This window comes from Malus sylvestris, chromosome 12 (assembly GCF_916048215.2).
Source record: "Malus sylvestris chromosome 12, drMalSylv7.2, whole genome shotgun sequence".
In the NCBI taxonomy this organism is placed as follows: Eukaryota; Viridiplantae; Streptophyta; class Magnoliopsida; order Rosales; family Rosaceae; genus Malus; species Malus sylvestris.
Window position 1 is genome coordinate 5,920,338 of NC_062271.1, and position 15,303 is coordinate 5,935,640.

Genomic DNA, 15,303 nt, shown 5'->3' on the forward strand with positions numbered 1-15,303 from the left:
CAGGTTACCCACGTGTTACCCGCGTGTATACCTGTTAAGAACCCATTATTAACGGGTCACCCGATAATGACCCGATAAGTTATCGTGTTGACCTGAAACCTGTTATTTTCGTGTCGTTTTCGTGTCAGAAACTGCCGGGTAGTACCATGGCTTTATCATCTCATGTATGTGGAAGCATTGGGATGTGGACTTTTTACGAATATTAGGTTAAGGTTGACAAATTAGAGTTTAAATTTTCTGCATTTATTTTGTATGTGATTTCTTTGTGGTCTTTATAATTAATTAATATGTGTTAATAAATTTAACTCTCTTCAACTTTTTTTTTTTTTTACAAGAAACGATATAATGGTATTTCATTGATGTTCACAAACAAGTACAGAGGTTGCCAATAATATACATTAACTTAAGTGACCAAGAAATTGATCTGGAGTAAATTTGCGCAATGAATCAATCTACTGTAAACCCCTATACCTCTACCACAAGCACTGGCCTACCTTACACAATGATGCAACAAACTTATAACGACAACCACATAGGTTATCGCAAAAGTGTGAAGCCACATAACGTCATCGCAATGGAGCAAGACCACAAAAAAATTATACAATAAACTCATCGCTTAAAGCTAAGACAATATCCAACCACTGTGAACACGCTACCACAACATTCATAGGGCAAGACAATAAAATCAAACACTAATCTAAGAAAGGTACCACTGGTCAGCTTATCTCAGCCAGCAGGACACGAACCAAGACCACACCTTCACCGCACTAGTGAGCTCTGCTGAATCCATGAGTATATCATGTTGCACAAAGGCGAAGTCAACTGATCCGGATGCACAAGACAATGACGTCGACAAATTTGAATGCGACAGGTTTGCCAGATCTGAGTGTGAAGGAATGTGCATCCACCAAATTGGTTGAGGAGAACGTTACCCCATGGAAACAAGTTGATCAAAGTGGAACCAACTACTAGGAGCCATGAAACCAATCATAACCACAAATTGAGCCTCAAATTAAAAAAGGACCTCGAAACAGGTAAGGCTCGAATTTGGGTAGAGGCACAAAACCATGGGTGAGCTACTCACAAAATGGTGGGAAAGAACTATCGAGGGATGAGATGAGGCACTATAGAAGCTAAGAAAGGGTAAGGGGAGACGTAGGGGAATGAACGGGGCGGCGAAGGGGGAGGGAGTGAAGGGAATAACAGAGGTGGAGGGGTTGGCAGAGGGTTAGGAGAGGGGAGAGAGGCTAGGAAGACAAAAATGGGGTGAAATGTCCAATCGAATATATGAATTTAAAATGTTGGAATTTGACTTCTTCAAACGCGTAGGGAATTTCGAAACTTTCATATGTTTTGAGAAGAGAAGTATATAGAGAGAGCACTTTGTACCTTGTGATGGTTTGAGACCTCTGCATCTCAGTCCCTCGCCCATATCCTTAAATAATTGATGATAGAACACGATGAATCATTAAGCTCATCTTTCATGGAGAAGTATTTGTATTAGACTTATGGTACACCAGTTGATACACAAGTTTCCCATCACAAGGAAATCTAAATATCTTGGCTTAGGAGACAAATTTACGCATAATATAAGATATTTACTCTTGAATTGTAAGACACTTTTAACCGACATTATTTACTAAATTTACTGATAATGTATCCATTGAGACTGATGAGGATGTGACAACCCATCCCTAATTTCACTATTTTGTTAATTTTTAAAAGAGTGAATTGACGAAAATGCCTTTAGAGGCAAGATCGTTGACTTTCGTTGACCGTCATTTCGTGAAGCGTATGGGATATTATTTTATTGTATTCCTGAAGTACTTGACGATACGGACACGTAGGCGCAAGCGGAAGCGAATTTGGAGTTATGGTTAAAATTTTACGGAACTACAAATTTGAAAAGTACTTTTGTAAAGATTACTATTTATTTATTTTATATATATTTCTTATAATTATTATATTATTATTTTAGCATTATTTTGCTATTATATTATTATTATTATTTTACTTGAGGGAAGAAAAGGAAAAAAAAAAAAGGAAAAGGGAGTTGCGGGAGAGAGCAACCAGAAAAAGATGGAGAGACTAACCAGAAGAAAGGGGAAGGTTGTGGCGAATCAGGAGGGGAGAGAGGAAGAGAGGCTGACCAATGGGGGAAGAGGGCAAGGAGGAAAAAGGAAAGAGTAGTGGAGCATGGGATCAGATCCCCTTTGCCACCCTCGACCCAATCCGACTCCTCCATGTTTTTCGACACCTTTTCAGGCGAATTGCAGCCACCCACTATTTGGAACCAACTGAGCATAATTTCCTCTTCCATATTCACCCAAAAATCAACACGAATTGACCTTGTTGTTGTTGTGAGATAACACTGGCGGGTTTCATGGGTGTACGGTGGCGGAATCCGTCATTTTTGAAATGATTTCCATTGATCACCACTACCAAAATACTTCCTTTGAGCCCAAGAACAAACCCCAAACAAGTTTGGGGACGGCGAAGCACCAAAGAAGTCGATTCGAAGCCACCAATTTCTAGGGTTTTCAGCGGGTTTGTGGCAATTTGAGGCTTTTCCAGACCAAATTGGCCCTAGTCACAGGTATAAAACTTACTCTACTCATTGAGATCTTCATTTATGTGAAATTTGGTAATTTTTGGAAATAGTTGATTTTTCCGGCAGGTCGAGGCAGTTGACCGCCGTGTGGGTAAAGACACCACTTGACCTCCCTAGACTAAAATGGGTGCCCCAATTCCATATTAGACATCGAATTGATGAAATTCCATTGTTTGGTTATATTTCCGTTAAGGGCCGCCCACTTGGTTATTATATGATTCAACGATCCGAACATTAGATCGTCACCAAACTTTAATACGTAATAGTACATAATATTTAAGGATATTAAGAACTGACAGATCCGAAATCTAATGTACGGATCTTTCCGGATGAGTTTTCTAAGTTTGTAAACCTAAACGTCAGCCGCCACTTAATTTTAGCGATTGGTGGAGATTCGACAGTTGGATTGTTCCGAAACTTTAGGATGTTGTTCTATAAGTTTATTGAAACTCTTGGGAAGTTACGGATCGGAAATCCGAGGTGCGGATCTTCTGGATCGAGTTACGTAGGGTTGTGGACCCTACCTTTGACCTTTAACCAACAATTGACTTTTGGTCAATGGGTTACAAATCATTCTAGAGCGAACTTGGGGATGTGTTTTATGTAAGTTACATATTTTATTGATAAGAATTTTGAGACATGATTTGATATTTAGTCTAGGCGACGATCGTTTGTGATGCCTCGATATTCATGTTAGGGAGTTGTAATGTGAACTTCAGGTGAGTGGGCCTTTTCTTTTATATAGTAAATACATATTTTTTAGTTTCCATTTATACATTGAAAGATAATTTACTACGTATGCCTAGCCTAGACTAATGCTTATAAAAATTAGCGAAATAACGGAAAATTACGAAGTGATCATAAATCCTACGGGATGCATATGTATGCATATGTTTATTGATGCCATGATTATACCTACTGCTATGAATGATATTATGTTGACTAGAATTATTGAATTGTTATGGCATGCTTATATTTGTGTAGTTTGTTCATCATTGCTGCACCCCGGTGTTAGTGTTCGCCCAGGGCCAGGGCCAGGGCCAGTCATTCACATGTATGTTCACCTCCGTACCGCACGCTTGCCTTGGATCTAAGTAGGTGCCAGTCCTGTCATACAAGTTGCATTAGACAACTCCAACTTGTAGGTGATTGCGAATAACGCCAGTCTTCACATGATTATAGCACTAAAGCTTATATTATGATTACACCCAATCTTGTCGTATAGGTTGCATTAGGCAACTTCAACTCGTGTGCTAGCATAGATTGATGAGCATCAGTTCAATCCTACAGGTTGCATTATGCGACTTTGACTTGTGTGCTAGCATAGATCGATGAGCATCTGGTTTTATTATGCTACTGTTGAGATTTTGTGATTAAGGATGTCATGCTTTTATTTACGAGATACTGTGCCGTAATGAATTCTTGAGATTTTGTAAGCTACAGTAAGTATTTTTATACTATATGTAGTAAATATATTTTGGAAACTATACTTGCTTTACAATGAGGGGTTACGATGTTTTTAGAAAGTTTTTTATAAAACTTTATTTTCAGACCCACTCATCCTTGTTTTTCGCCCCTCCAAGTTTTAGTAGCTTAGCTTTCTTATCGTCGAGGATTTTTAGCAAATCGTGGTGTAGACGATTACCTTCGAGGGTACAATTCTCACCTTATCTTATTGTATTGTACTGTACTATACTTATGCTCTAACATCACTTGTGAAATGGGTTCACTCCCGCTCACAGCGCACTCTTATATGTAGGCACTTTTAGGTTTTAATTTATTCACATTTTCCACTACACTACACATTATGGCTTTGTCACCTTCTAGGTGTCGGCCAGCACATCTCGATTCGGAGTCCAAGTGGGCATTCTGGGTTAGGGTGTGTTAAGGAGCCATAAGTTAATGTTTCTTGATTTTAACAATGTTTTTATGCAATTTTAAAAGGCATGGACTGTCACTTAATACTACGGTCTAGTAGTATCATTCTTCACTTGTAAGTGAGAGGTCTTATGCTCGATTATTTCCAAAGGCGAATTTGAACCACATTATTATGGCTAGTCTAGTGTGAGGCTTAGTCCACTCCCCCACAAGGAAAACAATTATAATAGACAAAAAAAAAAAGGAGGAAATTTAAGTGGCTCTTAGACAAAGATGTATCTGGAAATATTTTTAAAGTGCTTTTAATGAAATCATTTTTTATCCAATTTTTTGTAAAAATACAAGTGAATATTGAAAAACAATCGAAATGTCTTTGAAACCAAAAAAAACTTTCACAAAAAACGCATTTAGTTATTTTAAAAACATTTCAAACATGTCCAAACCTTATATACTTACCACATTGTTCAGAAGGTATCATGTTGAGTAATGTGTTCAGCTATCATCACCACTTGAGCTAACTTCAAAGACAATTATTCTTCTATTTATGTTACATTATCTGTTAAAACAGAAAAATTACCTGAGGTTGGGTTCGACTATTTTGTAATGCAAGGTATATGTAGTATTGTTTCTTTATAAAGGTATTTGTCAATTTTCTCCCTAAACTTGTATAGAGATGTCAATTTCTCCCTAAACTTTAATTTTAGCCGATTACCCACCTGAACTTTTAAAATTAGCCAATTTCTCCCATGAACTTTAACTTTAGCATATTACCCCCTTAAAATATTATAAATAGCCAATTTACCCCATAGCGTTAGATTTTAAATTTTTCATCCATCCAGTTTTTTTTTTTTTGCCCCAATACATTGTCATGTGTTGTCCGCATGATCAAAATGGATAAAAAATTGGATGCATGAATTTCTTTAAAATCTAGGGTCAGGGGGTTAAGTTGGTTATTTATAAAAGGTCAGGGGATAATCAGCTAAAATTAAAGTTCAAGGGGGAAATTGGCTAAGTATAAAAGTTCAGAGGGGTAATCAACTAAAATTAACGTTTAGGTGGGAAATTGGCACCTTTATACAAGTTCATGGGAAAATCGATAAATATGCCTTCTTTATATACCATTGTTATAACTTATATTGTTCGTACTTATAACCCAAAGGGAGACATCGAAGAGTCGGCTCTCTATAGGCCCGAAGTACCTATGATATGATAGCATCCCAAAGGCCTTTTTCCCATAGGGCATACAAATCTCACATTCCCTAAGGTAGTTTGTGATTTACTCACGACGTCAAGGGTAAAAACGTCATTATAAGCGTATAGTCTATGTGTCTATTCTTCTATTAGATGTGCTTATAAATATTATTTGGAAGAAGGTAATCCATCACATGACCTATGAATAAAAATCTTGTTAACCACATCAAAGGCAAGTCTCGGATGCATCGAAGCATCTTACATAGTTTCTAACTTTTTGTACGCTATTTTTGTATTATTAGCACCGAACACAGAGGTGATAATACATGCATGTTGTTGAAAAGAAAATAGAGATTGAAAGATAAAATAAGAGAGAAACGAAAGTGAACAGCCAAAATTCAGGTTGGTGAACATCCGATCATAGTATCGATTCAAAAATGAATAGGCACATAGTAAATAATATTCCATAAAAATGTCTTAACTAAGTACTTATTAGATATTGATCTAAAAGTGAATAACCGCCTCATAAATTAACATATGTCATTTACTTCTTTCTACTTGTCCGTATATTAGATACTCTTGTTTGTTTTGGATTGAAGTAACAAAAGAAAAAGAGAAATGTTATGGAGCTCTCTTAAAAATGTGATATTTTATAAATTTTTTATGACCTCACAGTTAAAAGTCAATTTTTATAACAACAAATAAAATATTATGAAAAAATACGAAACGGTAGAGAATTCATACAAAATTTTAAGAAAGTTTTCTTAGCAGTTTTCAAAGTACAAACACACAACATCGTTTAAGAACATTTTAGTTCCAAACAAATGCACAAATCCGTTTACAAGATCCCAAAGTTTTTAGAACTAATCAAACAGCCAACATTGGCCTTGGGAACCCCAAATTTTCAAAACCCTAACATACAACGGTGATTCCAATCCAAAATCCGAGCCCTGGGCCCTCGGCCGTATGTACTATATACTATTTTGTGTTTTGTCCGCTCTGTCACCGTCGCTCATGGACCGTCCAATCCAAACGCGTCGCATTAAACCTTCTGGCTTCCCCACAAGAATGAATTGACCTTTCACTCACCGCAGGTCAGGGTAGGGAAAATTTGAGGGTCCCATGCGGGAAGTGATTAACGTTTAAGAGCAATTCCACCCCTAAGAACTTTGCGCCAGCACCCAGCGCATTTATCCACTCAAATGAACAGTAATATACTGGAGTGAATAGTAATAGGCCAAGGCATCTCCACCCCTAAAAAAATGCGCTGGTACCCAGCGCATTTATTTGGTGTGTTTTTTTTTTTAAGTTTATTTCGGATAAGATTTTTAACCAATTTCAGATAAAATTTCAAATAAACTTAAAAAAAAATACACACTAAAATAAAATTACATACTCATCAAATAAACTAAAAAAAAAACACACTAAAATGAAATTACATAAACTCATCAAATACACTTTATTCTTCAACCACAAGTTTTTTGGTATTTTTTTTTCACACAAAAAGTATATGAAAGCTTTGGTAGAAAGTGTAGAAAATATTGAAATGTGGTGTAAGGTGGAAGATGAGAGTTAGGTATTTATAGAAAAAATAAATAAATTTTTTTTTAAATTTTATGTATTTTTTAATATTTTTTATGTATGTTTTAATAAATTTTAATTAGTTAATTAACGTGGACCGTTGATCTGTGATCGGACGGAATATTTTAAAAGTAAAATTTAAATTTTTTTTATCGTTGGAAATCCAACGGTCTAGAAAAACTAGCCGTTGGAAATCCAACGGATATAAGAATGCCACGTCGCTGATGGGATCCGGAGCACAAGTGGGCTGACAGCCCTGTCGGCTACTCGCGGCAGCGCCTGCGTGAAGCGCACGCGCCAGGCAAACTGCCCAGCTTCTTGCTCAGTCTGTTTTGGGCTGGGCTCTTGCCCAGCTCGGGCTGGGTACCAGTCAAATTGAGGGGTGAACTTGGTTGACAGGGTGCTGGCCCTGTTTTTCTCCTGGGTCCTGGGCAAATTCCACTCCGGTGGAATTGCTCTAAATTGGGAGGGGGAGGCAAGCGGACCTTTAGATAAAAGTGTTGCCCTTGCCGTGCTTTCAAATATTGTTAGCTTTCTAATGTAACATTTAACCGAATAAATCTATGGTTTGATAAAAAATAAAAAAAATTAGGAGGTGGTAATAGGTGAGCAATAATATGGTTCAAATTCACTTTTAATGAGAATCGAATTTAAGATTTTCACTTACAAGCAAAGATGAATACTACTATAATGTAATGTTTATTATTACTTAAGTGTTGATTAGCAACTCAGTACTACGGTCTGGTGGTATTCTTCTTCTTTTGGAAGTGAGAGATCTTAAGTTTGAATCTCGTTGATGGCGAGTTTGACACCAAATTAGGCTGTCCATTGTGTGGCTTAACCGAACTGCCATTCTCTTTAGTGTAAAAATATCGATGTACTAAAAAAAAAAAATTTATTAACGTGTTTATTTCTTATTAGTTGATTTGCAAATTTAATTTAAAATTTTGATGTCTCTAGCATTATCTTTTAGAGGAAACTCTGCTTTCAAACTGAAGGGATCAAATTTTGTAATCTTTTTCAATAATGTTACAGTTTCTGCCACTGCCCTGGATTTTTATTTAATTATTGTTAATCAGTTTATGTGTTTTATTTCTCCCCCAATTGGTCAAGGTCTTTAAGAATTATGGGTGTATTGACAATGTGGGCACCCCCCTATTGAATGGTCTCCTGTCCCAGTGTTCCTACAAAATAATGGAGGAAAAGCATGAGTCACCTAAAAAGAAATATTCAAAAATTAGGTACTCTTTTATATCTTATGCTTGTTCAAAGCATAGATTCCTTTCATGGCAAATGAGAAAATATGTTTACGTCCAAGAAAAAATTGAATTTTTTTCATTGAAAAAGTATATGATACTCTGAAAAAACAAGAGCCTAATATTGTACAATGTTTAGCGTTGAGACCTCTTCAGTATTGGGATTTATTGGGAGTCGTGAGGTAGGATGATTAGCAGATAAGTTTATGAAGGAGCTCGACAAGCGTAAATTTAACCGTAATCAGTTTTGAGGAATAAAAAGTTATGTATTAGTTTTGCTTGAGCCGTGTTTTTAGTAAGTTGTGAGCTTCGTTATTGTAATATTTGAGTTATGCGATTTCGCCATAAATTTTGACTATAGATTTTAATATTTTGGATAATTTTTAGTATTTGATTATTCTCTTATTTTTCTTTCGGGGTAAAATTTGTAGGAGTATTTTAAACAACTTTTGGAGTTGTATTTAGACCGTCTTATTCTTATCTTCAAATATACTATGATATTTCCTCACATTCTTGTTCCTATAATTTTGTTTTCTCCACGTTAAGTTGACAGGATTATAATGAAAACTTTAAGTTTATAGTCAATTAAGTTTCTTTTACAATTTTTAACACATACATTGATCGACAATCTTCAACGTTCATCATTCTAAACCTTACTTATTCGTAACTTATATAAGATAATGACATTGAAACATACACGTTACTTGATGAGTGAATTGAGTAGACAAATCTACCACTAACATGAATGGTAAACAAGTTTATTTTTTTTAATTTTACTATTATTACGGAAAGAGAGGGAGAGTTTGAAACTTTTATATTAATTTTGATGGTGGAAATTTTTTGAAAAAAAAAAAAGTATAACTCAAAGAGTTAGGCCTGATTAGGAACAAAATATATACTTTTTTGCAGTGCAAAGGGCAACCCCATAACAATGAGGCCACAAAACATTGTAGAGACTGTTCAAAAAAAAAAAAAAAAAAAAAACATTGTAGAGAAGGCCGGTGTATAAATTCCGTTAATTAACTTTTTTCCTCTTTATTTTATCCTTGCTCTTTACATATGTCGCATCCTCATTGGTCCACAGCAGCAGTAGATCCCTCCTGTTTACTCAATTAATTCTCTCCAAACCTCCACGCGTCAAAAGCAGCCGCAAGTTAAGTTAATCGAACCGTACGATTTTTTGGTCGAATAATCGAACCGTACGATGTGTGGCAGTTTGAAGATAAGATTTGGCACTCGTGTAATTACTCCCAAATGCCAGGGTCAAAGTGGTTAAATAATCCCCAGAGCTCGCATTGCATGCCTTTTTGCCAAACATAGTAAAACTCACCTCCACTGTCTCTCTCTCTCTCTCTCTCTCTCTAAAACTCCACCTCCTCAGTTTCTCTCTCTAATTAGTGTGTCATTCACTTAGACGCTTCTCGCACAACGCACACACTCTCTCTCCTCCCTCTCCTCTCTCTTTCTCTCTCTAAAAGCGGCACCATTTCTGTCCACTCTCTCTCTGTCTCTCTCTAAACTCCCAACTCTCCCACTTTCCCACATCTGCCTCCGCATTCCACAAAAACCAAACACAACGACCGCATTCATGGCAGAGGTCACAAAGCAGCAGCACCTCCCCATCAACGGCGGAACTCTGATCTCTGACCTCAAGAGCCTCTTCTCTCTCTTCAAAACCAGAAGAACTGCGGCTTTTGCATATGGCTTCATGGTTGCTTTCGTCGCCTTTACTGTTTTCTTGGCCTTCAGTCCCTCACCGAACTACACTTCTCCATGGTTCGCTAACATTTTCAGTACTTCCACTTCTACTACTTCCACTACCGGTTCCAGTTCTTCGTTTTCCTCCGTCTTCTTCCCCAATGGTACTTCTTCATCTCCGCCCCAGCAAAATCAATCCTTTTTTTCTCCTCCGTCGCAAACAGAGCCGTCTAGATCTGCTAACACCACCGCCGCCGCTCCCGCTGCCGCACAATCTGCCACTGTGAATAAACAACCGCCTGTTTTGACAAACCAAACGCAACCCACCATTTTGAACCCGAATCAGACCTCAATCGTCCAGCCAAAACCTCTAGTGACACCCAAGAATAGTACTACTTCACCCGAACCGACAACCCTTTTGAAAAACCAGACCGACAGTTCCCACAATTCTGATAAGGCCACAGTTTTTACGGCCAATCAGACGGGAATCACCGCCCCCAAAACCCCGGTGGCGGGGGTGAATGGAAGCTCCGATTTGGTACCGAAATCGGGTTTGGAGGACAAGAGCGTTGCAGAGAAGGGTGTGGAGAAGAATTCAACTGCTTCCCTGTTGAATAAACAGAGCAATGAAACAAAGTCCGGCGTGTCGATGGAGCAGAGGAAGCCGGGGAGTGATGATTTGGTGAAGTCCTTGATGAATTGTGAGATGTTACATGGAGAGTGGGTGAGGGACGATTCATACCCGCTATACAAACCGGGTTCTTGTCCTCTGATTGATGAACAATTCAACTGTATTCTCAATGGTAGGCCTGATAAGGATTATCAGAAATACAAATGGAAGCCTAAGGATTGCACTTTACCAAGGTATGTGATCAATTTGTAACTTTACATGTTGGAAGTTTGATTTTTTGACCATTTTTTGAGTTTGAATAATATGGTATTTGAATTGCGTTTTGACCTACTTGAGATGCTTGTTGGGTAACTAGGTTTTGATTAATCGAAATTCATGTTGATCTGTTGTCGATTTTCGGCTTTAGGTATTGGAAATTTGGTTCTGGTTTTAGCATTGAAAATGATCCGTGGCTCAGTCTAAGGGTTTTGCTTGACGAAGACTTATTAATATGAAAAGGTTTTTATGACCAGGTTGGACGGAAGTCATATGTTGGAGTTGTTGAGAGGAAAGCGCCTGGTATTTGTTGGTGATTCTCTGAACAGAAATATGTGGGAATCTCTGGTTTGCATCCTCAGAAACTCGGCGAAAGATAAGAGAAAGGTTTTCGAAGCAAATGGGAGAACCCATTTTCGTGGGGAAGCTTCTTACTCCTTCATATTCAAGGTAGGTTAATTCAATTAAGCATTTGTTCAACTTATTCTCATATTAGATGGAAGCAACATTTCCTCAAGTTAAGTGAAACTTATGTGCTCTATTTCCGGTTTGGAACGAATGGATTGGCAGGATTATAACTGCACAGTGGAGTTTTTTGTGTCTCCTTTCTTAGTTCGAGAATGGGAAATGCCGGAAAAAGATGGATCAAAGAGAGAAACACTTCGTCTTGACTTGGTAGGCAGATCTTCTGAACTATATAAAGATGCTGATGTCGTTATCTTCAACACCGGACACTGGTGGACTCATGAGAAAACGTCCAAAGGGTGAGTTTATTATTACTATTTTGATTCAAATTTTTTTTAGCATCTAAATTTGTTGTTTAAACTCAGGCCATTGGAACTAAAATAACATAAAATTTGCAGGAAAGACTATTACCAAGAAGGTAGCCATGTTTATGGTGAACTGAATGTTCTTGAGGCATTTCGGAAAGCATTAACCACATGGGCTAGATGGGTTGATGCCAAAGTTGATCCGAAGAAAAGTATCATCTTCTTTCGGGGCTATTCTGCTTCCCATTTCAGGTAAACTTGACGCAATCATAGTTTAACCTAGAGAGTGTAGTGATAATGCGTTGCAGTATATCTTGCCTTCTGTGATTAGGTTCAACTTCAAACTAAAGAGATTAGGCATGCTTATTTTTGTGCCGATGCTTAATTGCTTATGATATTTCATCAACATTACCAATTGAGAAGTAAAGAAATGTGCATGAATATGTTCATTGCTGTCTCCTTCGAGATTTGTAAAATTAAGCAACTCTTCAAGCTTTACATACATGAAAATAATGGAGATTCGTCTTTATTTTTCATCCTACAGTGGTGGGCAGTGGAATTCTGGTGGCCAATGTGACAGTGAGACAGTTCCCATCTTCAATGAGTCTTATCTGAGGCCGTACCTGCCCAAAATGGTGGTACTGGAGAAGGTGTTGAAAAACATGAAAACCCATGTCACATATCTCAATATCACAAGAATGACAGATTTTCGGAAGGATGGCCACCCATCAATCTACCGGAAGCAAAAACTGTCCGAGGAAGAAAGGAGATCACCTACAAGCTTCCAGGACTGCAGCCATTGGTGCCTTCCTGGTGTTCCAGACGCTTGGAATGAGGTTCTCTATGCCGAGCTCCTAGTAAAGCTGTACCAAAATAAGCAGCAGCTACTGCAACAGCAGAAGAAGAGAGCATAGGTAAAAAGTTACAAAACTTAAAAAAACCACATTCATACATACTCAATCTTTTGAGTGATCTAAATCACACTTAGCATTTTACTCTCTCTTTTTTCCTGCCCTTTTTCGACATTATCGATATAAAAGCATCAAAGCATCCGAGGAAGAGTAATTTATTCCACAAATTATGTGATTAAAATGCATAAACTTATTTATTTATATGAATGAAGAGAGCAAAGGGAAGAGTGAAGAGGAGGGTAGGGAGTTATTTTAGCCAGTGATGCAATTTTCACTTGTAAATTTCTTTCATTTAGCCTTAAAAAATCACAGGCTTGGAGAATTGTACATGTCTATACCCTATTAATTATTTAATTATTTAGTTTATTTTATTTTAATAATCTTGCTTATTCTTCATGTCATCCCTTGTAACTTGTGAAATGAAACCTGCCCACTCTTTTTCTCGTTCTACACCTCTTGTTTAATTTTGTTCGTTGTTATCTTGTTTTTATATATTTTCCCTTTTTTTTTATTTTTTATTTTTTATTTTTATTTTTTTATAGATTTATCGTATCCGTGATGGATGTGATTGTTTGTAGCTTAAAGTTGCAGGGTGTTTACTGCTTTTGAAGAGGACATATGATATATAATTAATCTGTTAATACGTAGCTAAATAGTTGATTAGGTTTATGCTCAGGAACTTTTCCTAACATGTCACATGGGATGTTTGACCATAGATCAACATTGTCGTCGGGCAATTTAGGTTTCATGTTTGAAATCTAATTTCTTAGCGGTTGACACGTCTAATTATATTATAGCTACCATTGACCACCAGTGTATGCGACCAATCATTTGGCTTCAACAAATATCAAGAATAATTTTCAACCTAATTAATGGTATTAATTTTATATTAACAGAACGGCCATGGTGGCTTTGTATATCTTCCCTCCCTGTTTAATGCATATGGAGGAGAGATTTTTCAATGTGATCATCATACGAGGTGGTACACTACGTGTTCTTATATAAATGGTGTGTTATGTGTGTTAAAAAGTTAATAACTTGAAAATTAAAAATTTCCACCACTTACATAAAAACATGTGATGTACCATCCGTGTTCCTGTCATATCTAAAAATATCTCTATTTGGAGGTTGAATTATGCTGAACCCAAAAAAAATCTAGCATCCTTAGGCCCTTTTTTTTTTTTTTTTTTTCGCCCTAGTAGTTATGCCCTCGGCCTTTTCTTCCGTCGCCCATGGCTGTCAGTTTGAGCGGTCAGGACTTGCTTTCCCATGTTCTTCGCCGTTTTGGCCTTTTCAATCCTAATCCTTGTCTTGCAATCCTCCTCTTTCAAACCCTATCACTCATCTTCTTCCATCTTCATTTACTCCTTTTCATATCCCCTTCACAACCTATGCTCAAAGCTAGGAGTAGCACACCTGTTTTAGTCGTCGAATCTAAACCTTACCTGCACGACTTCGCACCGAGCTGACATGCTGAAAAATTGGGGCCAACCCCAAAGCCAGGGTGTTTTAGATGCCCCCCTTAGCCCCATGTCCTTCCTCGTTGTTTTGGTTTTTGACTCTACTTGCTTGGGCATGTGTCAGTGGTTCATATTTGGTGACTCTTCTCCGATGTGACGGTTTTGGTGCTAAAATTTGGTTGGATAGATCACTTTGTTGCGGGTTATAAAATATTATGATGCAATACCTTTGTCGACTTCAAAGCGGAGTTAGTTTTTTACGGGCAACTACCCATGTGGCCGCTGGCGAGGTGGTATTGTTGGCGGCAATGGCTGCGTTTTGTCTGTACAGGATAAAATTTAGGATTTATTTTTATTTTTATTGTTTTACCTTTTTGTTGAATGGGGTTTGGCTATCTCCAATTTTATTGGGCTTATATGTTGTAACTGAAATTGAGTCTTTGTCTTTCAATGAAATTTATGTTTTTCCACCAATGAGGAAAGAGTTTTGCCATTTTGGTTTTGTCATGGCCGACTGTGGGGTTAATTGGCAGAACACCTCTTGGTCGTAATTTGTTTTATTCTTTTCACAGCAATAACGCGGCGGCCGAAAGATTTTTGGCTAATTCACACACTGATATAGATAATCATAACCAGGTCATTCCTTAGTGTCTAACACTTCATCTGTGTGCTGCCACTTAGTACTACTATGGTCTAATAGTATTCTTCTTTACTAGTAAGTGAGAGGTAAGTTCGATTCTCACCAAAGACGAATACCATATTATTGCTAACTCATTGTAAAGCTAAGCCCACCATTCCCTTTTTAGTATAAATAATATTGTTTGTTAAAAAAAGACACTTCATTTGTATGCTTGAAAATTATAAAATATTAAATTTTAGTACGAGTAAGATAGCAACAGTCACTCATGGCAACGGGCCTATGGACTAGAGCTTCATGGCACAGTGGGTCTTCTTAACAAAACCATAAGGCCATTACTTGAAATTCAAAAGTCCAATAAGAAACGTAAATAGGAAGACATGTTTGCATCTAGAGACAAGATTTGGTGTAGAATTAATCAATT

General features: G+C 37.3%; 1 protein-coding gene across 1 annotated transcript; it reads left to right on the top strand.

Annotated features, from left to right (window-relative positions):
* Nucleotides 1–9,847: 9,847 nt before the first annotated feature.
* LOC126591898 (protein trichome birefringence-like) lies at nucleotides 9,848–13,162 on the top strand. Its single transcript, XM_050257608.1, has 5 exons — nucleotides 9,848–11,079; nucleotides 11,359–11,551; nucleotides 11,672–11,865; nucleotides 11,965–12,123; nucleotides 12,416–13,162. Exons 1-5 carry the CDS (start codon nucleotides 10,106–10,108, stop codon nucleotides 12,783–12,785), a joined length of 1,890 nt encoding a protein of 629 aa, XP_050113565.1. The 5' UTR covers nucleotides 9,848–10,105; the 3' UTR covers nucleotides 12,786–13,162.
* The last annotated feature ends 2,141 nt before the right edge of the window (nucleotides 13,163–15,303 follow it).

What these genes read in the sequence shown, in the direction of transcription:
- LOC126591898 (XM_050257608.1), top strand. Translation starts at nt 10,106, where the DNA reads ATGGCAGAGGTCACAAAGCAGCAGCACCTCCCCATCAACGGCGGAACT. An exon ending in AAGGATTGCACTTTACCAAG is followed by an intron (nt 11,080 to 11,358) that starts GTATGTGATCAA and finishes TTTTATGACCAG; the next exon opens with GTTGGACGGAAGTCATATGT. An exon ending in CTTACTCCTTCATATTCAAG is followed by an intron (nt 11,552 to 11,671) that starts GTAGGTTAATTC and finishes ATGGATTGGCAG; the next exon opens with GATTATAACTGCACAGTGGA.